We start from the raw sequence: 24,373 nt of genomic DNA, 5'->3' as shown, positions 1-24,373 counted from the left end.
ACTTAGATACAGAATGACTCCATACATAAGCACTTATTGTCATGACACTTCATCTCTATTAGCCTTTTCAAGTCAGATTTTTTCCTCATTCAAAATCTAATGTGAAGACTAGAAAATACATGAGGTCAAACTAAATACATTCTTAGGAATTTCCTTATGTATTCTGAACCTGCATCTATCATATGAGGCATCAATGACAACAAAGTACCAGATTGTTCAACAGAAGTGCTGTGCAGGCAAATGCCAAGGTTGAACAGATTAGCACAGAGCATTTATAATGGTATGAATCCCTTCTGCATACAGGGTGTATTCTGTAGCCATTCATATTGAAAAGCTAGAAAATAATTCACAAAAAAATCCTTCTATTCAGTTACTTCATATGTGTTAGAGTGATTTAATATTCAGTCTAAGTACTTCTACTCATTCTTAAAAATGTTTAAGCAGATTTTTTTAACAAATTATTTTGAAAAAAAATGAAAGCTGACAGATTTATGAGACTGAATTGCACTGGTAGAGATTTACATGGCAGTTACTGGAGTTCAGGATGAAGTGAAGTAAGTGTTTCAGCTACAATTTAAATGTTCCTATGTACTTCATTCACATGGAGCTGGCTACCTTACAGTGGAAAATCCTTGTAACACCAGCTTACCTAAATGAGTCATTTTATGTTTCTCTCTCTCTCTCTCTCTCTTTTTTTTTTTTACAGGTTGAAATTATATTAATGTTAGCTTTCCTCACATTTTATAACCACTCAAAATTGTACCAGATGTCCTGTGCTCTGGATAGGAAAAAAAGCTAAAAAAATCATCTTGCAAAAATCTATTCACGAGGTTCAGAAATATAAAACACATATTGATTACAAGTTTAATCACTGCTATCTGCTTCTATCAAAGTAACAGGAGTTTTATTTCTTAAAACACAACAAGATTCATTGTCTGTTCTGTGGGTCATGCTCAAATAGCTTAAGCCCAGCCTCCTTCCTCCATATAACCGTGTGGAAGCAAAGATTGGGATGAAAGCTGAGGGAGCTTCAGAGCCTCACCAATGGCAAGAAGTTTGTGGGTTCTCCTTGACCAGGAGCACTGGCTGTGGCTGGGCTGACCGCTCTGGTTAGACCATAGCGACATGGGCTCTATTTGGGTCTTTCGTTCCTCCTTACAACTCACAAGAATGCAAACAATGCCCTAGGAGCTTTTTTAAAAAATGAAAAAGTTGCGGGTTTTTTTTTCCAATTATAAATCCACTGGAGGATATTCTTAAGTGAACTGTGCTTTTTTGTGTAATCTTCTAATTTTCCAGTCATTTCAAATGCCCCCACAACACCAACTCTATGGCTAACAATGCTGCAGTCAGTAAATGGGAATTATCTGTCATCTGAATTACATCATCTGCAGCCACAGTCATTGTGAAGGCCTCATTTTGAGGAGCAATTTAACACCACACACTGTAAGGCTGCATTATACTGTACACAATCAGTGTACAGTGTACCACAATCAGAGTGCCACCTAGTGTGACCCCACATTACCATCATGTTTATTGTACTAAAAACAAATGCTGAAGTGTTACCAACTGCTCAAAACTGCTTAAAGTAGTGCTTGCTACAATACTCTTAGCAGAGAAATTCAGTTTTAGAACAAAGCAAGAGTTAACTCTTCAAAATTTATTTTAATATTCAACAAAAGAAGTCTTTAGAATAAATCAGGGCCTATTTATCCAAGTGCTTAAGGAACACAACCATTGCCTTTAATAACATTCAAAAACAAAGCAATTTTCAAAAATTTAAAGATGAGATTAGACAAAAACTACACCTTTAGATTTAGTTTACATAATCAGAAAGGAGTTATTAAAACCTTCAAACACACATTAGAGACATAATGCAGACTTGCACAGGATGTCTTGAGATCCAAAGTTGACCCATTCATCACAAATGTATGTAGGAATCTGAACGAAAAGAAATTGCTAAGTAAAACTAGGCTTACCTGAAAGTGCAAAATTATGGTCCATATCAACCCCAAAGTCAACTTGGGATTCCCATCTGTTATGTCATCATTCCTAATGTTAACCAGTTTCACCTGCCATGTGGGAAGAAAACACACACAGAATTGAAATAAATATGCCAAAAAATACACAGTGCACTACAGAAGCGTGACTATAAATGAAGCATTACTCACTTCCTGATCCTAATACATTATTTTCCCAAAAGCTGGAAGGAATAAAATTCTAGCTGCCTGTGGTCTGCCAGAAATCGCCCTCTCCCACCCACACCGACTTGAAAAGATTCCTCAGCTGTCACTGCAATGACAAATCTGCTCCCTGTGCCAAATACCCTTCATCTCAGTCTGTGTCAATGGAGGAAAGTATGACAGATAGGGAGAGGATAACAAGACCATGCTGATCTATAACTACAGTGTGTCAGACTCAGGGCAATGCTGAAATTCAGGAAGCTACCACTGGCTTTCTCCACGCTCTCCTGTATCAAAGATAAAGGGACAGGAGAATTGGCCTGTTAAAACACAACAAGCTGGCTTGATAAGACCAAAAATTTGTTATCAAATTCAAACAAATGACATCACAATGACCAAGATTACTATCACTTCTGCTGTTTTATTCATTCAGAATGTGGTAAACATAAAAAAGTACGGTTGAAACAAAGTCTGATATTTTTTCCACTCCAATAAATTCACCTTTAGAGTACACACAGAAATTCTACTTTGTTATAATTTATGCTTCCATTTTTTCTGTCTTATCTGTCCAAGTAGCCTAGCAATTAATAGATTTCAGATAAAATATATTTTATGCTTATGCTAGTAAAGTTACATGCACATGCTTTTCTACATATACCCTGTTATCAACACAAAACAAGATAAGGCATTCCATTCTTGCTCTGCAGATATAATCTTACCTATTAGGAAAAAAACACACAAATAAACAAAACAACGCAAAAAACTCCACTATTCTCTCTGGAAGAAAAAAAGATGATCTGATTCTACATGCCCTGTTACTGTAAGTAAGGTCTGTCATGCAGAAATAAGACATGGTGCAGCACAAATCCAGAGGCCTTCCTGCCTAAAAATGCCACTGTAATTGTCAGTTCAAGTAGCCACTCATTTTTACTTAGCAGCAAGAACTCTAAATTTCTAGGAGAAAGTTAAAAGTGGATATAAACTCATTCCACAACAGTGGAAAACCACCCAGAAGTGCAGTTTTTAAGTGTTTGATTTAAAGGTGAAATTAAACCTGAACCTTCCACAGCCCAGATGACTGCTGACACTCTAGGGCACAAGTTTGGGCTTTGCCAGGGACAAGGCTTGAGATTTTTCTAAGACAAATATAATGAAAACAAGTAATCCCCATACAATTATAATTTCCTTAAATCTCCATTTTTCACTAAAAATAATTTTGTGGAAAAAAAAACGGCATAACAGCTGGTGTTTGGACAGCTTGGGAGATTTTTAAATCTGCTATAAGTAGTTCCCCATAATTTTCTCCTCTTTAACATTCTATGCCACATGAACCGTGTTGCTGTTATTGCTCAGAAACGGCTGGTGTAAGGTTACATCTGCCCAAACCTTCTTCATCATGACAAGCACGAGCTGAAGCTGTACACCAGCAGATGTTATACAAAATGCACAAAAGACAAAGCAGGACTTTTTTTTTTTTTTTAATTATTTATTAGCTCCTGGTTATGCAATTTTTGTTAACATTTTTTATTAAACACTTCACCATACCTGGCGCTTTTTCAAATAGTCAAGTGCAATTTGGACGTTCTGGAGTCTGTGAAAACGCATCCGACCTTTTTCTCGGGGCTAAAATTGGAAAACAACGATTGTGAGATTTCCCTGTCAGACAAAAGAACAGTCTGATTTTCAAAATACCATGTAAAATATTCTAAGCTCCACACTTTTAACAAAGCCAATACTCAGTGCCTCTGGTGGAAAAGTGTGCTTTAACAATTTTTGTATTTTTTGAAGTGCAACTATATTTTTTTAATACAATGGGTGGAAAGAGAAATCAGTGTCCCAAACTGCAACTTTGATCCATGCTGGCAGATGGCTGTTTCACTGCAAAGTACTTAGTCTGAGAGGGCTAAAAAAGGCCCCACATGATCCTGGCTATAGAAACCACATTGCAATATATTATTACAAAAGATTTTAAGCAAAGAAAAATAGAAGTAATGTCATGGGCTTTTATGTAGTTCTGGTAAACTCTCTGACAGAAAGCTTACCTCTGTTTGCAATGTTATGACTTCAACGTTGTTTATTTATTTATGATTTGACTGCATTATCATTATAACAGTAATACATCTTTATTTTAAAACACCTAATAGCGATAATATTTTCCTCCAAAAATATACAATACAAAATACACAGCCCTAGAGTGCAAATTTAACTCTCGACTTGAGCTGAACATTATAAAGCATGGAAAAAAAGGCTAGTGACTTTTCTCAAATCAAAATCATCCAAGCAAGAATCTGTGAAATGAGCAGTGTGTTAATGGAAGCACGGCAGAACTGCATGCAGTTAGTGTAAAATCACCAAGAAGAAGAATCACACAGAAAAAGAATACTTAGCTGTCAGAGATCAAGAATGGGTTAAATTTCTATCATTATCACAATGTCCAAATCCTTTATGTTCTTCTTCCTTATTTCAGATTTTTCACAAACTTTCACGCAATAAACTGAAGCATACTATAATTGCTAGGGCTCAGCCATGAATATGAATTATTTCCTCAGACACCATGAAATACAAACATATGCCCAAGCCTTTCTCGGTCCACATTTTTTTTCCCCTGTGGAGTATCAGATGCTTTCCAAAGCAAAATATGGGAAAATGAATTGAATAAGAAGCATAAATTGAAACACAAAGAACTTTAATTTCCACTATAGAACCTTCGATTTAGCTCCTTCTTTTTCACGCTGAGAGCTCAGGATCAATCCCTGCAGCCCTCGCTACTGAAAAACTTCAATGGATGGAACGAAGGATTGCAGATCTGGAACTTCGTTTACCAAAACAAAGAGAGTAAAATAAATCCAAACTATCACAAAATAAAGGTAGAGGATCTCAGAGGGGAAATATTATGCTTTCAATGTACAGCTGAAATGCAGCATTTTGAGTAATGTTATGCCTCCAGGAAAATGCAGACATATTCCACTGAAATCACAACTATAGCACAACACACATGGAGCCAAGAACATAATTGGGCCCTATGACAACAAGCTGCTTTAGCAAACACTAATAATGCAGGTTCTACAAAAGCATGGAGCAGCTTCTTTGGCTAGCAAGCACTCAGCATTTTACGTTTTATTGGTAGATATTTCCCTTCTGGATGGTTAAAGTACAGCAAAAGGATAATTCAGCATCAGTTGCCAGAAAGATAAACAATCCACACGTTTGGTAGCCAAAGCACCACACAGAGTTGCCATGTAACCTCCACTTTGACCATATGCTTTGAAAAAATAACCATTACATTTGATACGTTCTGAGAAATAGATCTGCACTTCTAAATTACCTCATGTCAAAATATTATTCAATGTCAATGCCAAATACACCATGGGTGAGGTAAACCAGTGCTTCTAATTAAGTCAAATTAATTTTTTGCAAGTTATTTCACCAAGGAAAGCCTTCAAGTCTTTGAATTACTTCCATATCGGAAATACTGATTGTAAGTAAAAAATATTGGTTTAACAGAATTATTAATTACCTAATTTAAAAAAAAAAAACGAATAAAAATAGAAGTTTGTCTTGTAACGTATTGATAACGTCCACTACACATTTGCACCCTAGCTTTATACAGTTTATTAAATGTGAAATTTTAGAGATATCTCAAACTTTTACACCTTAGCTGCTCATAAAAAAGGCCAAATAATTTCTCTTTACCATTCCTACTTTACTTTATGAGCATAACCTGATTTACCATACGAGTTCTTTGTACTTTCTGTGGAATTACTGCAGGACACCAAACTAAGAATTGACTGACTGTAGGAGACACCACACTTCAAACACTACGTTAGTACAGTTATGGGGGTCGGCACCTACCCCCTTATCCTCATCCTCCACATCCTCATGCTGTTCATATGCGCATGCTTCTGTTGAACTCACCAACCGTAAGGTCTTCAAAAAATCTCGCTCTCTTGGCTAATGAATGTAACAGACAGGAGACAGGACAGCAAAGACACAAGACAGAGCACAAATGAAAAGAAGAGCATGAAAAGAAGAACATAATGAAGAGAACAAATACCAAGCAAAGAAAGTAATGCTCACAAAGAAAGGAAATGACATCTGAAGAGTATGTTAGACAATTTCAGGGACATTTTACCCTTGCTATTTGTAAGTTGCTCCCTTTAATGGGAAGGGATATTAAGCATCCGATACATGTTAAAAGAAAAATTATAAACAAAAGATAAGAACAGAAAAATTAGTGCAATACCCTACTAAGAAAGGTAGTCTCACTGATTGCAAGAAATGAAGAAAACAGAGAGCACTCCCCCACAGAATTCATGGTGGAATATCTTACCAATAGAAAAACAACTTGTGTCTTTGGTATCAAGTCACGCATTATTGAAAATACCAGACATCTCCAGCAGTCAACATCCAAAGAGTTCACAGTGTAAATGCATTTATAACAAACCGAAACCACTGCATTCTGATTTAAAAGCTTACCAGGGTGTCTCCAGAAAGGACTTCTAAAAGTGAGATTAAGTTATGTCCATCTCTTAGGTCTTCATAGAGGTCATTCACGTGTTTTCGAACCTGCACAAATAAATGCAAAAGTAAAATTTGAGATTTCATTTTATACCATACAATTCAGTCATATTAACACAGTTATCCTGTAAGAGTCATGCCCACATGTGCCTGAATATGAAAGGAAAACACTATCAAGTTACATGCAATGAACGCATAAAACAAACCAAAACGAGTATCTGACAATTTAAACAATACCAGACAGCCACGTATTTTGAAATAAATCATGATCACTTACAGATGGTGCTAGCTAGACTCAGTAAACTCAGTGAGAAAAATACACAGAGCAAAATCTTGCCTTGACATGTGTATTACCTTTAGCACGCAAGATCACTGCTGTCAAACCAAAAGTCAACAAACATTTCTGGCCTTAAGCATATTACTAATCAAGCCATATACACTAGCAACGTCCACTAATTAACAATGTTTCCAGGTACCTAGGTACCAGCAGCTCACACCCACCTCATAGATAGTTTCAAAGAAATAGGATGTTTGGTTGATCTGGGGAAGTCAGGAGCCCTTTCCATCAGTTCCAGAGGTCGATTGATAGTACTGATGGCACGGCAGCTGCAGTGCTCACTGCAAACAGGCAGCCCTTGCCAACCAACCTCATTTGACAAAAACTAGTTGAGAAGGATTGGTTTGCCTCCCAGGACCTCCTGGCAGATCCTGGGAAGTTAACCATGGGCAACAGAACAGAAGTAATGATAAGAGAAACAACTGAAAGTCTTAATTTTTCTGATGGGCATAACAAAGCCAAAGACATCTGCTCATAGGCCAACTTCTTGTTTCTTAGTGTTAGCTTAGCTAACTCAAAGGTAAGCTTCTCTGGAACTTTTAACAATTTCAGTTAACTGCTAATTGAAAGCAAAACAAAGGATCCAATTTCTCACAAGCAGAGATATTTGACGCTGTCATCCAGAGCAGAGGTTGAGGGCTTTTCGGCTGCAATTTCATGTTGATTCCCTGAGACACCCATTAAGGCACCAGATTAGAAACTTCTTAAGTTTCCAGATGATAAAACATGACATCAGAATTTTTTCCTAAAGTTATCACCTCTGTAAGAAACAAGCTGTACTTCCAATACAAGAGACAATCCCCCTGGCTGTCAACATTTCTCTGTGTACGATGAGGGAAGCAGGAATCGATCCAGATCTTTGGCCTTTCACAATAGCTCTGTTTACCTGAGTTGCAGGCAGATTTCTAGATCCATCCTGTTGGATAAATCACTGCCTTAATACTGGTGATTAGATCAATAAATGTTTTTAATTCAGATTTTCTTACTCCAACTTCTAAGCATGAAATTATCCTGAAACCTGTCTTTCCAAAGACCATCATCTTAACTGGGAATAACATGAGAGCATATTTACGTTTGTGTTGAAGACTAGCCAGAACAAGTCATGTAGAAGACTGTTCCATAAGGAATTAAAATTGATAATATTTTCCAAAACATTTGTACAGACTTTGCGTAAGCAACCACGTTACATACATAATGTCACTCTAGTAGACATAGATGGTTTTACACACTCACTAACATATAAAAAATAATTTAATTTTAATCCCAACTGTGATTAAAAACCCAGTGTGCAATTAATTTAAAAAACTGCCAAGGGAAAAATTCTTTGGGAAGATTGAGGTGTTGTTAAGCTAACAAAGAAACAGATGTTCTCCTAGTATATGTGTGGTGGAAAGAAATGGAAGCCTCAAAGATATCATTAAAACCCCTGATACCAGATAGGATTACACTGATTGCTGAAACAATGAAAAGCGCAGCTTTACTTTTTAACCCACGGTGCCTCTTTTTTTCCTTTTTTTTTCCCTCGAAGACCTATTCCAAACTGAGTGCTAAACACTTTCCCACAAAAACAGGCAAGTTTTCAACACTAAAACCTTTTGAGAGGGCCCCCCCTCCCCTCTGCTCCTCCAGCCAGGATATGTCACTTTCCAAATCCCTTTGAAGAAAATCCCAAATCAGGGCAGAGCCAGAGTGAAGGCTGCCAGCTAGAGGTAAGGACATTGAGTTAAGGATAGAGGAAAGCAGTGTACTTATAAAGGACACCTCACCAGCACTGCTGAAGAACTACCTACACAGTAGACAAGATTGCACTCAATTTTCAACACAGAATGTATGACAGCGGCAAGGAACAGAACTGTGAGATTAAAAAGTCCTACAGATTCTAGTCTGTACACTTTTATTTTCTCTTTAGATGAAGGCTAAGTTTGTGCCTTTAAGATTATTTATCCTCTGGTCTGTCTCTCACTAAGTATATTTGTTTACCTTCTGTATGTCTCTCATACTCTCAGGTTTCCAAAGTAATTGAGAAAATATCATCTTCCCCAACTTATCTTTTCTAGAAATCACAGCTGTTCAGAGATGAATCTGTAATATTTTTGAGGAAAACAGCATGAAGCTCACACAACAAGCAATACACCTTAGACTTCTTTCTTAGTTCTGTCATGGACTGACAATTATTGAGAGGATTAATTATTTAAGGATATACTACTGTGGCAAGCTAGCACGGGACAAGACAGTAAGAAATTTGCTCCAATATTGTGAGCAGCAGATGTGCACCTAAAAAAGATGTATTTGGGCAACAATAGCAAGCACAATCATCTAAAGCAGCAAGCCACATCTAAAAGGAGCAATTTGTGCTTCTCAAGAGATCCAAACCATCACTTGAAGAAATGCTTACTAAAAAGCTCTCAGTCTGGAAGATTTTAAAAAATTTAAAAATTCATAATGAATTTTTAGAAGTTTAAATGCAGAAAAGCACAAGTATTACTGTTTCTCAGAACTACTGTTTTCCTGACACATTCAGACTCCTTCAGAAAGTGCCATATCACAGGTATTCAGGTGACAGTTCCTGGATGCATTTGTGGGATCTGCTGAGCCCCTGCAATTCGTTAAGACTTCTTGTGGCTCTTCAATAAAGCAGCAGAATTGTCAGCCATACTCTGTGCAAGGTACATGCAAAGTAGGTTATGTGCTGCCTCAGGCAGCTTTGCACAACATATCCACGTGAGTGTGATAACTTGGGCATAAGAAGAGATTCCTTAAGGAGGATGGATGGAAGGTATTTAGTGTCTATGGGGCATCTGACAAACAAGCAAAATGGCTTCGTCAGTCAGAGGAAACAGGGAGGATTTAAGGGACTGTTTCAGAGATGATTCATTTTCTGATGTTCATCTTCTGGCATGTGTACTACAATGTTTGTGGCAAGTAAAGCTCCATCCTTGATATAAGCCTGAGATATTTTTGTATCATACATTCCTACTGAGCTTAAATTCTGAATTGAGGAACGCACGCTGACACTAATAAAAACAACTTTTAAAATTGTAGCAATCAAAGAGCTGCAATCCTGCCTTTATATCCCAAGATGCTGATCCTTATATCCCAAGATCCCGCTCTATAAATGAAGACCATGAAGATGGTTGCTGCCTCCAAAAGCCAGAAAATTAATATTTCAACGTAACTCACATAGCTCTGTCACACTATTCTACACATCTGGCTGACCTTGCAATCAAATTGCTACCAGTTACAACCTCATTACAATTCCCCTACTGGAGTTAAAAGCCCTACTGGACTAGAGGGCTTCTTTCATAGGCTGGTGTCACAACAAACCTGACACCACTGCCTTCAGTCTTGCTGGTTCTCATTTACAGCAACAGGAAACAAAACCGTCATTCAACTACATGGGCACACACCTAAAACCAGTTAATGCACTGAGGATTATCTCACTTGGCCTCCAAATTCTCCTCCAGATGATGAAGGTTTACTGAAGCCCTTCCTGTCAGTCTCACATGGAACTGTCCTGAATGCCCTAACACATTTCAGCAGCCCTAGATACCTTCACTTTGGGAAGTGAATGTGCACAGTGACCTCTGGTTTTGTCGTGGGTCATGGCTGTCTTCCATATGAATGACACATGCTACAGGCTGTGACTGTATGTTTCACAGCAGTGAAGTCAGCTAACACCTCTCTCTGATTACTTCAATGAAGCCCCAGTCAGGGAGTGAGTTCGGCCACGACTCCTTAAAAAAAAAAAAAAAAAAAAAAGTATATTGATATTGACTTTTTTTTCTTGATATTTTTGTTGTGCTGACATTAGACAAAATCTGTACCTTCACAAAATGAAACTATAGGTTGCTTATTCTTATGGCTAAAATGGGAAAGCCTGTCCCTTGCTTCTTCCACAAGCAAAAACTGCTTGGTCTTGAAAGGCAAGGAGAGAACATATGCTGCTAAAATTCTGTGAAAACAGAAGAACCTCTCTCCTTCTCTGCTTCAGAAGAAAAGCTGAGAGAGAACACTCTTGTGGCCCTTTCTACATATACAGTGGATGCACACCTGGCACACGTGCAAAGAAACCTCACAGACATGGTGTTATGCCACAGCTCCCGTCTAGCACCTAAAATGCAAGGGGTCACTTTCTCAGTTGAAATAGTGCAGAAAGGAAAGGAAACAGCATGTTCAGAGAGGCAAAAGAGGCCAGGGTGAGCATTCAAATCAGATAAGGCAGGAACAACCAGCAGCTACTCCCAAACACCAGGGGCAGCCAGGAACTCCCTCAAGGAAATGGCGCAACTGCAGTGACCCTGGAAAGCTGCTGGCCTTGGAGCCAGGACAGGCTGTGTGCTCACACTTGCAAACTGACCCACTTTCACAGGCTGAAGAAAGCAGACTACTGTTACCATGTATGTTCTTAAATAATGGGATCTCTCTTTGTCATAGTTAGCCTGAAGTGATCATAAAGAGAACACGCCAAACTAGACCTTCTCTTATCGTTTTTGGAACAAGTAAAACTAGAAGAAAATCTGATTCACATTTATTTTGAAAAAAAACCTGAAGTTCGGCTGTCAAGCCTGTGAGCAGCAATATCCACAGGCATCACCAAGAATTAGAATATTATAGCTCCAACAGAGGCTTTTCAGAGTACGTAGCCTGGGAAAGCCTTTTCAAGTAGCAAATTGTTCGCTTTGAGAAGTTAATTAAATGCACAGTTCAGATCCAAAGCATTACCAGCTCCTCCAAAGGAAAACAGGAGCAGACTCAGAAGTTAGAACTGTAGTGGGTGTGTTAGGAAAAAAAGAGGTCAGGCCTTAATTACTGCTGAGGTCGCTGATAAGCCCAAATGACAACTGGCACCGGGCCACAGGTGGTTAAACAATAAACTCAAGTTTTAAGAATCTGACTCGATCCCACAGAAGGATCATTTCAGACTCTCATTCTCTTCAGTATGTTTTGGATCATGTGATGGGCTTCAGCTTTTCAGCTACAGTAAAACACTTTTTCTGAGGTAACAGACACAGACAGACAAAAACTGCTGTAATTTCACCATTCCACAGAAAATGCCATCAGCATTCAGACTACTGAAAAACTGCCCAGCCCCTGCCTGAGATCCTGAAATCCTGGTGAGCTTCCCTAATTATTTAGCTTCTTAAAAATGTCTTTATGCTTGTTTCCAGAAGCCAAATTGTATGAGAAGCACCTGGATGTGAGGAATGAGGAAAGAGCTCTCTGTAAGTTCTAAAAATATGCATCTTTCAGCCCTCCCACCTTTGAATATAAAGGAAGCACACAGGCAGTTCTACCTGCAGAATGACAAAGAAACCCAAGACATAAACAAAGAACAGAAATCTCTCATACAGAGAATTTTCTTTATTTTTGCACAAAAAATAAAGGCTTGGCATGCCAGTACACACAGCATGATGTCACTCTTGCTAAAATTCTCTGAACAGGCTGTAACAACATCCTTGCTTAAATGCAGTGTCTAAAGTCAGAATATCAGATTTGTCAAAAATCCCCCACATGCCAAGCAAGGCAGCTTCCTCAAATGTCTTCAGTATTTTGCTCTACAGACTTCTTAGATTGTCAAAGATAACAAACATGAATGTTGCTCAATACAACACAAGGCTCCCAGCACCCTGGGTAATTTAGACCAGCTCAGCACTGCCAGGAGTTACAGTCCAGGGCCAACCCAAGGGCATGCCTAAAGATCAGGCAGACTGATATGTGATACGTGAAGACTGATATTCTCAGCCTCTCAAGATTCTTTAATCTCCTTATTTTTAACTGAAACTTTATCTGAATGAAATTTCTGAGAAACTCCTATATATAATACATACTACATAGCCTTGTTGTGGTCATTGTTTTGTACTGAGCCCTATAATAAGCTGCATTCACTCTGCTGAAACTAAGCAAACACAAATTATGCATAATTTGCTCACTGGGTAGCAATGCAACTGTGACCTTCTGGCACTTGGCTGCAGATGGTGCTGTTCCTCCATCTCTGCCAGAACGCACTGAAGTGCTGGATGTGCACGGCCAGGCAGATGCCAGCTGCAGACAGCCAGGGTCAGTGAGATGGCACAAAGGGAAAACATGTGCTCCATCTCCTCTGTGTGCCTGCAAAGCCTGATCAATCCAATTCTAGGTTCAGTGGTCAGAAATTCACTCTCACTTGTTTCTTTTGCTCACTGGTTTGATGGTCTATGGCACTGAAAACATCTCTTGTAGTTACACTGAAAATAAATTCCTCTTTATTTCATACTCAGCAGTAATTTTCTAGCTGTTTGATTTTTGCTTTGGATATTTATTTTGCTGAATATTAGGCTCAGTGAATGGTATTCCATTAAACACTTCACAATTTCAAGTACTTTTCCGAAGTTACCTTTCAACAAGTCTATACAAAACAAGTTCAGCACCCCAGATCTTTCTCTATAGCAGATGTTTTCTAACAGAAAATTCATCCTTGGCTGCATCCTTGGACTGATCCTTCACTTATTCATCTGGCCAATGCTCTGCACACTAGCATTAATACTTTGTGATCTAAACTCAGTGTTGCATCCCTCTGAAACCCTGTCCTTGTCTCTGAACTTGAATCAAGTCATTACTTTTTGTTTACATTATCCGTCACATCCCTTCCAGAAAACTACATCACCTAACTAACCTACTGCTTTTGCCTATCCTGTTTTGTGTCTTGCTCATTGTTTCGTATGTCCCTGGATAGCTCTTAATAAAGAAACATCACCAAAAAATTAAAAAAAAAAAATAAAAAATTTTAAAAATCACTTGTATGGCTTTAAGGTAAATATACCGTTGCTAATATTTAAAAAGAAACAAAACAAAAGAAAAACCAACCAAGAATTCAGAGCATGGCTAAATCTTGTCTTTACATTTCTCATGTTCCTATATTTGGTTTCATGACACGCATTCCAGTATTCCTCTAATCCCCAAATCAACAAGCATGCAAACAGGTGCATAATCTTATGGATCTAGCAAATACTAGGACACAGGCATGCACATCCACAAGTCCTTTGCTAGTTTCAGTAGTTGTGTGATATCTCAAGCATAATTACTGTATAGAACATGTTTAATTGAAAGCCCTAAGCATCAAGAATCCCTCTTTCTGCCAATTGAGGAGAAATAAATCTTGTCTCCATTCCAGCCCACACATCTCAGATCTTTCTAAAGTAACAGACTACATCAACTAATACGGGTTTGCCAGTATCAGAGAAAAGGTCTGGACAGTAAGAAAATCTGAATAGATCCAATTCCCCTTATCATCCTTTATCATTCCACTATCTCTGTTCTTAACACTTTCACAGTCTTGGTCAGCTGCTAGTAACTGTGTATTGGGATCAACAAATATATCTGATTGGAGCCCATCTAGTATAGAAACACAAGGTCAGTAAAAATAGGTATCTACTGCTAACACAAAACAGGTATCTACTCTGTTACTGCCACAATTTGAAGTCTAAAAATATCAGTTACAGAGCTTTAGAACCTTCTTAGCACATATTACCAGCTTTAGTACCTATTTCACCTAAGCAACTTTTGCTCTACAAGCAGTTTGCAGAGAGCACAGAGGACAGATGCCACACATGACATGTCAGGTGAAGTACCACAAATGCTCCCAGCTCACAGACAACTCTTGTGCCAGTTATGACTAATACACTGGATGTTCATCCCTCCTCCCTTTTGCACCTCAGTAGCCTTTTATGATTTTTCATAGGATGAATCACAGAATAGCTAAAGGTTGAAAGGGACCATAAAGACCATCCAGTTCCAACCCCCTTGTTGTGCACAGAGCTGCCCCCTCCCAGGCTGCCCACGGCTCATCCAACCTGGTCTTGAATGTCTCCAGGGATGAAGCATCCAAAGGGCTTCTCTGGGCAGCCTGTGCATGTGCCAGATGCTCATCTAATCTCAAAAATTCCAATGAAGGAAATTCTACAACATGATGTGTACACTTTAGTGTTTTACTATGTTTACTGTCTTTTATGAGGGTATTTTGCCTTGCTAGTCTTAAAACTAAATAGGCTGATTCTTTTGTTGCTCCCTCCTTAAAGTCTAACCTTGGAAAAAACTTGTTCAAACCCTCCTCTGTTTAACCACCTTTTTACATACTGAGAACATGTTATCACATCTCTGTTCAGTCTCCTCTGTTTCAGACTAAAAAATAAGATTAATCATAACCTGTCCATGATTTTCCAAGAAAAATTCTTACTTACTGCTTTATTACGGATGTCTGCAAATCTTTTGTCATCGTAAAGATCTACACCTAGAGCAGCCAGACAAGGTTTCACAACCACATGCCCACAACCACAAGAGAGCCACCTGTGCCTATGAGACTGCAAAACTGTGAACCGTCTCCTTGTCTCCTAAGTAAGGAGAGGCCCTCCTCTGGCCCACAGAGAGGATGAGGAGTAAATCTGCAGCTCATGGAGCTTCCTAGTATTATCAGCCAAGTATTATCAGCCCCACTGGGAAGCCAGAGGAAGGTATAGCCACAGCACTACAAAACCTGGAATATTACTACAGGGACAAAGTGACAGAGCTGGAGCCCTCACTTGAGGATGCAGAACAGAGAGGGTACTCAGTACTTGCTCACTGGTGTGGCCTCCTAGAGCCAGGTGATGCTATGGCAGCATCAAATGGCAGCAGGGGCAGCAGCCACACTGATGGCCCTGGCTCTTCCTCATGCCATTTTTAGCTGCAGTTGCAGTTGTCACCGACAGTGATATCCAAGTAAACTATATCCATGAACCTTTCATTCAACTTTTGATAATAATCTGCTAATGAGATTACATGTGCAAGCACATAAAAACTTCAGATACACCAGGTACAAAGTGTTCCCTTTGTCTGCTTGCTTTCAAGGATCAGTCGTCCAGCCACAGGTCAGATAACTGATAGTTCAGTAATTTGTTCCACTCTCTTCCTAGGGAGTGAATTACTCTGTAAGGTTTGTAGTTCCCCATTCTTCTCTTCTGCCTGGGAGAGAAGCATTGTGCTTGCTATAGTTCGGACTCCTAGGAGCCCCCGGTGCTTTGTGAATTCTTAAATAAAATGACAAAATGTTATAACTGACAACCTAACTGTTGAGTGAATAAAGCTGCACAACAAGAAAGCACATCACTCATCTAAATATCCTTTTAACTTACCTGAATTTTACTCTCATATTGTTAAAACATGTTTCATCAAGTCAGTATTCTGTACTTTAAAGAAGTCAGAGTGCTTCAGCCTTCTCCACACTATTCAATAACATATCTCATTTTCTTCCTAGATAATGCATCTGTATTTCTTCTTTCTTCTTCATATTCTGATATAATTATAGAACCTTGCTCGCTCCTGTAGACTTTTATGTCACTCTTTCACTGTAAGTCAATTTAGACCTTTGCTTGTCCAACTTCATTCTATCATGCTCTACTAGTTCTTTCATACAAATCTTTAGTCCTGTTACCCTTATTTCCACTTTTTCTATGGCTCCTTTTTATTTAACACATCTATTTGTGCTGGCTGTCTGCAGCCTGCCTTTGTGTCTTCAACACAAGAGTGTTCAGTGACCGCCAGACCTCTTGCATTCCTCTCACTTCTAGTTTACCTCCCCAGGAGACCCTACCTACTGGTTTCCCGAGTTTGCTGTGTTCTGCTGCTAAGAAGTTCATTGTTGGCTTTTTCCCCTCTCAATTCTCCTTTTTCTTTGAAATGTGAACCTGACATTTTCCAATTGCTTGCTGCTAAGTTCTCCTCTCCTTTTAGATTCTGAAGCAGTCCCTTCCCATCTTCAAGATCCAACCAACCAGTAGTTTCGCTAGCAACTTTCGTAACTTGATAAAACAAGTATTACTTCCAGCACAGTGACAGGCTGAAGGTCTTTCTGCATGACAGTCATCTCCCAACAGATATGTTCACACTAGGGGTAGCCACACAAACTCCTGCAACATGCCTGCAGAGGACATAGAGTATACCCTGATCTGGTCTGCATCTGCTGAAGTAACAGCTGAGCTGCGTGAGAGAAACAGTTACTTCTTGCAAAGGACACAAAAGAAATGCAGAGTCCGACAACTGCTTTTTCTGTCAGCTATGAGGATAACCGATTATCACAAAGTACTGTGCGCTTCCAACGCTAGTTAGTGAACAAAAAAACTCTTCCTGTCCTTCTAGTTCCAATTCAACACCTTGAATGGACAGCAGCCCACGATCACTACCATTTTATCTTTGGTCAGAGACACTCCACTGTGTTCTTTTACACAGTACAACCTGTTCTTTCCATCCCTCATCCTTCCAGTTTGCTCTCCTTTCTAGCTTGTACTCCATGCCAAAAAAAAATCCCTGATAAGGGATGAATTGTTTAAAGTGGCAAAACATAATGGCAACATCAGGTATTAAACCCAACCAACAACTCCAGCTTTCACAGCTTAAAACTATAGGAACACATCAGTTCAGACCTATGGTGATGTGCTCCATAAATGCCTAAAGCAAGTAAGGATACAAGATTGGCACTCAACACTATTTTGATTAAATTTCAGATACTGCATTTCAGTAGATAAATGAGGCCTTTAAAAATTACATTACTACCTTCATATTTCCCTGTTCAAAACACCATAAATACCCGTTAACAGACAGTACATGCTACAGGAAAAGCATCTTTACTAAGATGTGCTCTTATGCCCCTACGCAGTCACACACCTCACTCTCCCAAGCATACAAAATATTGCTTTAGAACAAAATATTGTTCAGTGTTTGTGACTGAATATTTGCAGTTGCTTACTGTCTGGAGACCATGTATTGGGACAAGCACTACTCCCACTGGAGCCAATGGCACAGTTACACTTGGTCCCATGGGTGCAAGATCAAGCCAAAGTATTTCTAAACTGATATACAAATGATTATTAAATGTAGAAACATCAAAGTATACAGATGAAATATAATTCCATGCATAATTTAACAATTAATTTAAATCCAACACTTAATTGCAAATGGTAGAATTTTATCTCTTATGATCTCTGAGGAATAAAATCTGTGCCAGCTGAGACCTAATTGGAAACAACAAAGCCACAAAAAGAGAATGAATTAATCTATTAATATATTAGTCTATTATTGGAAATATACTGTTTTTTGTGGTGCTATTTCACTATAGAGTAATCTCACAGTAGACTTATTTCTCCTTACATTCATAACCTACATAAAACAAACAAAACGAAAAAAAACCATAAAATATTATAAAAACATACACTCATTTGGTTCAAAAGTTCTGCATGTCATAAAAATAGCAATGCACTTAAGCTATATTTCATGCATATTTAATGTACTATTTTCAATTATTCTCTTTCCTGCTCCCAATTAGATATGAAGTCTGCATGCATTAAAGAGGATCAAATAAACTCGAATCTGTGGCACAGTTTTTATTGACTTGGATTTATTTAATTATTTGCATGCAGGCAGATTTTGTGACGTGGTTTATCATCAGCCTCTAAAACTTTAATTTTCTCCTTTCAATCAGCTTTCCCTTCTGACATTGTCACTGCTTTTCCTCACCATCTCCTGATTACCTTTCTCCCTCGTCTAAACTTCTAATAAACACCAAAGCTCCGAAGTTGCTTGGTTATCTGCTTTGCAAACTGCTTTTACATTCTAAGCAGATCAGAGATGCTGTGTCATTTACTTCTGTGTGGAAGATTTCTGAAAAATTTGTATACAAAATGTGGTACGAATTATTACGATTGTACATATTTTCCAGGGTTAGTAATAAAATCCAATACTCCTTTACAACATGAACTGCTGACTTTTTTTTTTTTCCCAAAAAAGAAATTTTTATAATATTTTTGTGAAGGAATGCATTGAAAAGAAAAAAAATACTTCTTACTTGGCAAGATGTTTTAGGTGTCTTGAACTGTAACAGCCATAATTTTCAGGAGGAAAAAGTGAAATACACATCTGTCTACTCAGACATCAACAGGTTCTGCTGAACAGTTAGAAATGAAATGGGAGAAAACCCAGCCATACCCAATGACTAAAGCAGTGAGTGCAGCAAGCTGCACACTATGCTTGGAGTAGAGTTCTCCAGGGTTTGTTCTAGCACAGTTTAAGCAGCTGTCAGAATTAACTGGGAGGAAGACACAGAATATTCATTTGCATGTGCTTGCACAGCAAGCAATCTGCTTACTATTTTTATTAACACAGAAAAAGAAAACCACAGACTTACTTTTTCAAAGTGTGTTTCAAAACTGAAAGGTGTTGAGGAGGCTTTCTTTTACATACAGTACCCTGATTAGAATAACACCAGGTGTTTCATCTCATCCCTTAAAATAAATATAAACGTAGAGCTAAAATGTTTTCTTTTCTAGAAGAGGAGACAGGGAATGTTAAACAACTGATCAACTGCATGGCTAAAAAGAAGATATTATAGAGTAGTTCTAACAATAATAATTAGTATCAGTGAAGTGCCAGCTGTCAGCAAGGGAATGACTGCACTATGTCAGAACAGCTCCTCTGCCATTAGACGTATACCTGGACATTTCATGAAGCTATCCATGCAAGATGCCATTAGCAAACCACAGGATGTCTGAAAGACTCATAGGAATCAATAGTGTCGAGTTTCTATTCTGAATTATTCATTCAGTCTTTGCACTATGAAAAACACTTATTTCTATAACACGCTATCAATGTACTACAGCAATGCAGTTCAAAATTTTGAACGTGGACCTTGAAAACAGAAATTTTAAAAGCATTTTGTCCAGCTAGTTTTAAAAGCTTTCTTGCTCATAAGACCTTTAGCAGTGATTTTGGAGCAACCAATCCCCTGCAGAGATGCAACCCATTGCTCCCATCACCAGCATGCTCCTCTCAAGGCTCCACCAGCTGAAAGCCCAAAATGGAAGGACAGCCTTCCTAGCAGTGCAGCTGCCCATCAACCCCAGGTCCCACAATGCTGCTGGAAGATTGAGTACAAGGTTCTCTACAACCTCTTCCATTAGAAGGAAAAAATCCTTAGGGGAAAAATATGTAGGTGCTTATTATGTATTACGTATTTCTGTTATCTGTTAGAACCTTGATCTTGCTAGTCTCTGGTTACCTTCTCTTACACTGTTTTCAGCACAAAATAATTGGTGATAAATAAATTTCAAATATTTCAACATATCCTGTTTAATCTATCCAGATTAAGCCGTAGTACTGCAAAAATATTTTTAATTGGTTTGAAAAAGGGATTGAATGAGAAAGAAAGATTTGTATGCTTTCACATTTTTACATTTCAGGGTCTGGGATTCAAAGGAATTAAAGCAAGAATTCTCAGGCTTTACTGGAAATTGCATTTCATTTCAGATTCTTTAACAATGCTACCCCAGAAAGAAAACCTTTCTTTTCCCAAGGGAAAGCTCGTTTTGTTAGGTCAGGTGCTACTTACTGCTACAGAGTCCTAAGACCCCACTGCCACTCTATCCTGGAATGTGAATTTCTTTCTGGAAGCTCCTACCACACAGCAGGCAAGACTGATATCTCACCTCTCCAGTTTGTATGTCAACAAGAAGTAAAAGGCAGCATATAAATCAGAGCCCAGCCATCAGACGTTGAACAGTAGCCTAAATGAATGCAATGCTCTTACCATCCCTAGGAAAATCATTATAAATTCTAAAGAAAAAGATCAGCATTTAAAAAGCTGCATTGCCAGTCCATTTGATCTTGAACTGTGAAATACAAAAAATGGTTGAATTTGGTAAATAACATGTAACGTACCTGCCTGTAAAAATATGCATCTCACAACTGCTTACAGGAAATATTTCTGCAATGACTATAGCTCTAGTTTAGCAAAGTACACAAACACATGCTTAACTAGTCAGCTTAACTAGTCAAAACTGACAAGGGATTAATCTCATTCACTGAAGTTTAGTATGCTCTTGCGTGCTTTGAAACCAACTCAAAATGGGCAGCAGGGGGCAGGAGGGGAAATGTTTCTCAGCCATGTTTTTTGCGGTTACTCAGCAAGTCTCTTTAATGTAGAAGATAACTAGGAGACAATAGGCTTCCATGCTATCTCCTACTAAATGATGGTAACCCATAAAAGCATCATGATGTTGACCTAGAAAAAACTCTTTTAACTGTACTAATGTTAAGTAATAGAAGTTCAGTACTTTCCCCAGGACATTAGATTACAAGAGAATATGAGATGTATAAAAATGGGCAAGAAAATAACAAGTAAGGAAAAAGTAAAAAGAGGCAAGAGAAGGAAAGAAAAAAATGAAGAAAAAAAACCCAAACAAACAGAAGAGAGGTAAAGAAGTGGGGGGAGAGAAAGGAAGGAGCATATACAAGAAGGAAAAATATTAAAAGAAACATATAATCTCTCCCCATCCCAGTAAGAACAGTGCCCATTCTGCTGCTCTCCATAGCCTGTCATAATTTCTGTATTCATTTCTTTCTGAACCATAGCACAATGACAGATAAGACACTTTACATCTTTTTTCAGGCTGTGAATGGGAAGCACTTCCAGAACACAATTTATCTTTCTCTAAGGCAGATATTTAAGACATCTAGAAGGATCTGTCCTCTCTGCTAACTATAAAAAAATTGTAGACATCTAGCTCGTATAAATCTAGTGAGATGCATGAAATAAGCTGATTCTCACCTTTTCATTTTTCTCCTCTTCAAGAAGCTACTGGCAATCAGTGAGCATGTATGAGTTGCATGTATTTTGTATTAAATCCAAGGTGATAAAGCTGAAAACTGTGACTGAAATTCACTTAATGCATAGAGCAAGACCACTCTAGTGATTCTGTTAGAAATACACTTTTTTATGGCACTACTTTAGCTGTATTTCCATTATGTGGAATTTCATAAATATGCCCTTGCATATTAACAGAAAGCATCTGAGGGATTAATTTAACTTCCATGCAAGTCACAGTTCTAGAAATAGCACTGTAAGAACAGAAAATTAACAATGTATAGCCAACTGCTTTCCAAATGAGTATCTCCAAAAGATAAACTTGAGCTGATATAAATTGTATCTGTACAGGTTTAGAATTCAACTAAAGAACTGTTCAGTGAGCTATAGAAGATGAAAAATCACTGCCAGTAATAGATAAATATTTCTCTCTACAATCATTCACCCCAAGAACTATCTGACAACAAAGGCCTGAGGCCACTGACCTTGGCATGCAAGTCAAAAGGATTTTGTGTGAACTCTTCACTGCGATTTCCTTACACGTTTAGATCCTAAATCCTTTCTAAGCTACTCCCAAGATGTGGAAAGAATGACTCTGCACATTTTAAAACTGTGTAGAGTAATTATGTACGACACTTCCAGTACACTGCTCTTCTGTAGAAACAGGCATCATTTTAAACTTGTATCAAAAGATTATTTTAAATGTTTCAGACAGGATTTTCCATTTTTTGCAGAAATTAAGCCTGCATCTTTAAAATGCATCTTTAGTATACAAGAAGATCAGTAGCCCCTAGAAACACAGCAACAATTATCTTCAATTATAAAGAGAAATGCACAGTGGTTAATCTGGAGATTGCATTTTGCTGCCAGAGTACTGGCAAACTTCCTGTGTGATTTTTTTTTTTCCTTTAAATCTAATTTCTCTGAAGTCATGGACAACGGATATATTTCTTACATGTAAATCTGAAGTAAAATACAGAGTACTCTCAGAAGGGAACAGAGCAAGTCTGCAGCCTCCTCTCTTCTCTCATTAGCAAGCAGAGGACTGCTACAAAAGCACACGACCTCTTGGGTATACTAGGACCAGAGTGTGATGTCTAAAATAGGGTGCTGGGAGCTGCTGTTTCTATGCAGCGTGATTCCTTTGGGTCTAGGAAACTCATAAAGGGAAACATATCTGCACTGTTTAGTATGGTTCTGTAGCTACAGACACCCTGGTCACAGAAAGACTGTGCAGAGCTGCTAATGTCAGGACTGCTTCTGATGGCTCAGTCATGGTGGGGAGGACTGAAACAGCATTCCTGAAGACAGGTCTCTCTCTCACTAAGAAAAATAGTGATCAACTTCATGTCTGGGCCATGCTAGCTTCCTAAGTCATGCTGCTTCCAAGAAGTACTCAGGTTTCAAATGTTCAAAAGATGCAAAACTAGAATGCTGCATCCTCTAAAGTTCTGAGGAGATTAAAAATAAATTTATTTTAAATATCCCTGAATAAATCCTGTAATGCTACTACATCTAATATTTCTCAAATACATACAAGCACAGCTACGAGAAGAGATAATTAAGTCACTTTCTTAAAATGTTATTTTTCTCTAAATATGAACACAAGTAAATTCTTCCAACAGTATCTGAACACTGTACTCATTAATTAAATCTCAACTCTGACAGCTTACAGATACGCTTTTATTTAATGTGACTTCTACATGAATTCAACTTCTGAAAAGAAATCAAATGTTCAGTAATTATGCAATCTGTTTCTCCAGAGAAATGTCTGGGCTAGACAGTTGGCGCTGAAAAAGCAGATTAAATTTAGAACTGAAGGGCCATGCAGCAAAGGTGAACTCGCAGCCTTTGGTTCTCTGTTGACTATGATGTGCACATATTGTTTAAATGATGCGCTCTGCCCCTGAGGCCAAATTCAGTGCTATTCAAAAGAAAAGTGACTTTCATCGCTAGAAAGTCTCTGTTTCTAATGCATGCGGATATCACTAGGTGACATGGTTATCCTTTGCAATGTCACTTCCCTGTCCTCAACACTGTACTTAATTTTATTTTTATTTTTTGAAATTTGTCCTATCACTGTTGCTACAGAGATGGCTGTCTAATGCTAGAAAAAAATAAAATAAAAATCAAACTTTGCAGAAAGAAAGAGTAACCCTTAAAGTTTGTCTTATTTTAATTTCAAGTGCAAGTATCCAAAAGCTTTAGATTATCAGACAGCAGTATTTTAGCACCTTCATGACTGCTCAAATACATGTCCATAAACTTTGTGATTTAAGATCTTCTTAGCTTAACCACCTTACTACCACACAATGAAACTGCATTCTAAAATCGAACATTTAGTACACGATCACTGCTGTAATATTCAGTCATCAAGACATCACAGAAAAATCAACTGACCTTCATGAGATGTTGATTTATCCATTTTGTGAAGGTCTTCTTTTGTACTTTATCCCGTTCATCTGGAGGTAAAAAGGAAAAAGAAAGGTTTTCAACAGCTGTACAAATTACGCAGATTTTATTTAAGGACGGTTTTAAGAAATTAACATTTTAATAATGTTTTAAAACAATATAGCCTGTAGAAGCTCTGAAAAATCTAATTAAAATAATAGTATAGAAATGTTTTGCAGTATATGTCAGACAAAGGTTTCTTCAGCAGAGGATCTAAGTTCTTCCAAGGCTATAGCACCA

General features: G+C 38.1%; 1 protein-coding gene across 5 annotated transcripts in view; it reads right to left on the bottom strand.

Annotated features, from left to right (window-relative positions):
* Positions 1-24,373, bottom strand: part of DST (dystonin) — a gene marked incomplete at both ends in the record, with an annotated part of 293,792 nt that overhangs the window by 175,943 nt on the left and 93,476 nt on the right. For 4 of the 5 annotated variants that reach the window (XM_079550072.1, XM_079550074.1, XM_079550073.1 and 1 more), the window contains 4 exons: positions 1,980-2,072; positions 3,729-3,806; positions 6,660-6,749; positions 24,083-24,144. In XM_079550072.1, coding sequence (XP_079406198.1) covers positions 1,980-2,072; positions 3,729-3,806; positions 6,660-6,749; positions 24,083-24,144 — 323 coding nt within the window. Of the gene's footprint in view, positions 1-1,979; positions 2,073-3,728; positions 3,807-6,035; positions 6,135-6,659; positions 6,750-24,082; positions 24,145-24,373 lie in introns of all 5 variants that reach the window. The other variant, XM_079550071.1, reaches the window with a different exon arrangement.

Source organism: Tetrao urogallus (genome assembly GCF_951394365.1).
Source record: "Tetrao urogallus genome assembly, chromosome: 2".
Taxonomy (NCBI): domain Eukaryota; kingdom Metazoa; phylum Chordata; class Aves; order Galliformes; family Phasianidae; genus Tetrao; species Tetrao urogallus.
The sequence above is the reverse complement of the archived record's forward strand: the minus strand, read 5'-3'. Positions and strand labels throughout refer to the sequence as shown.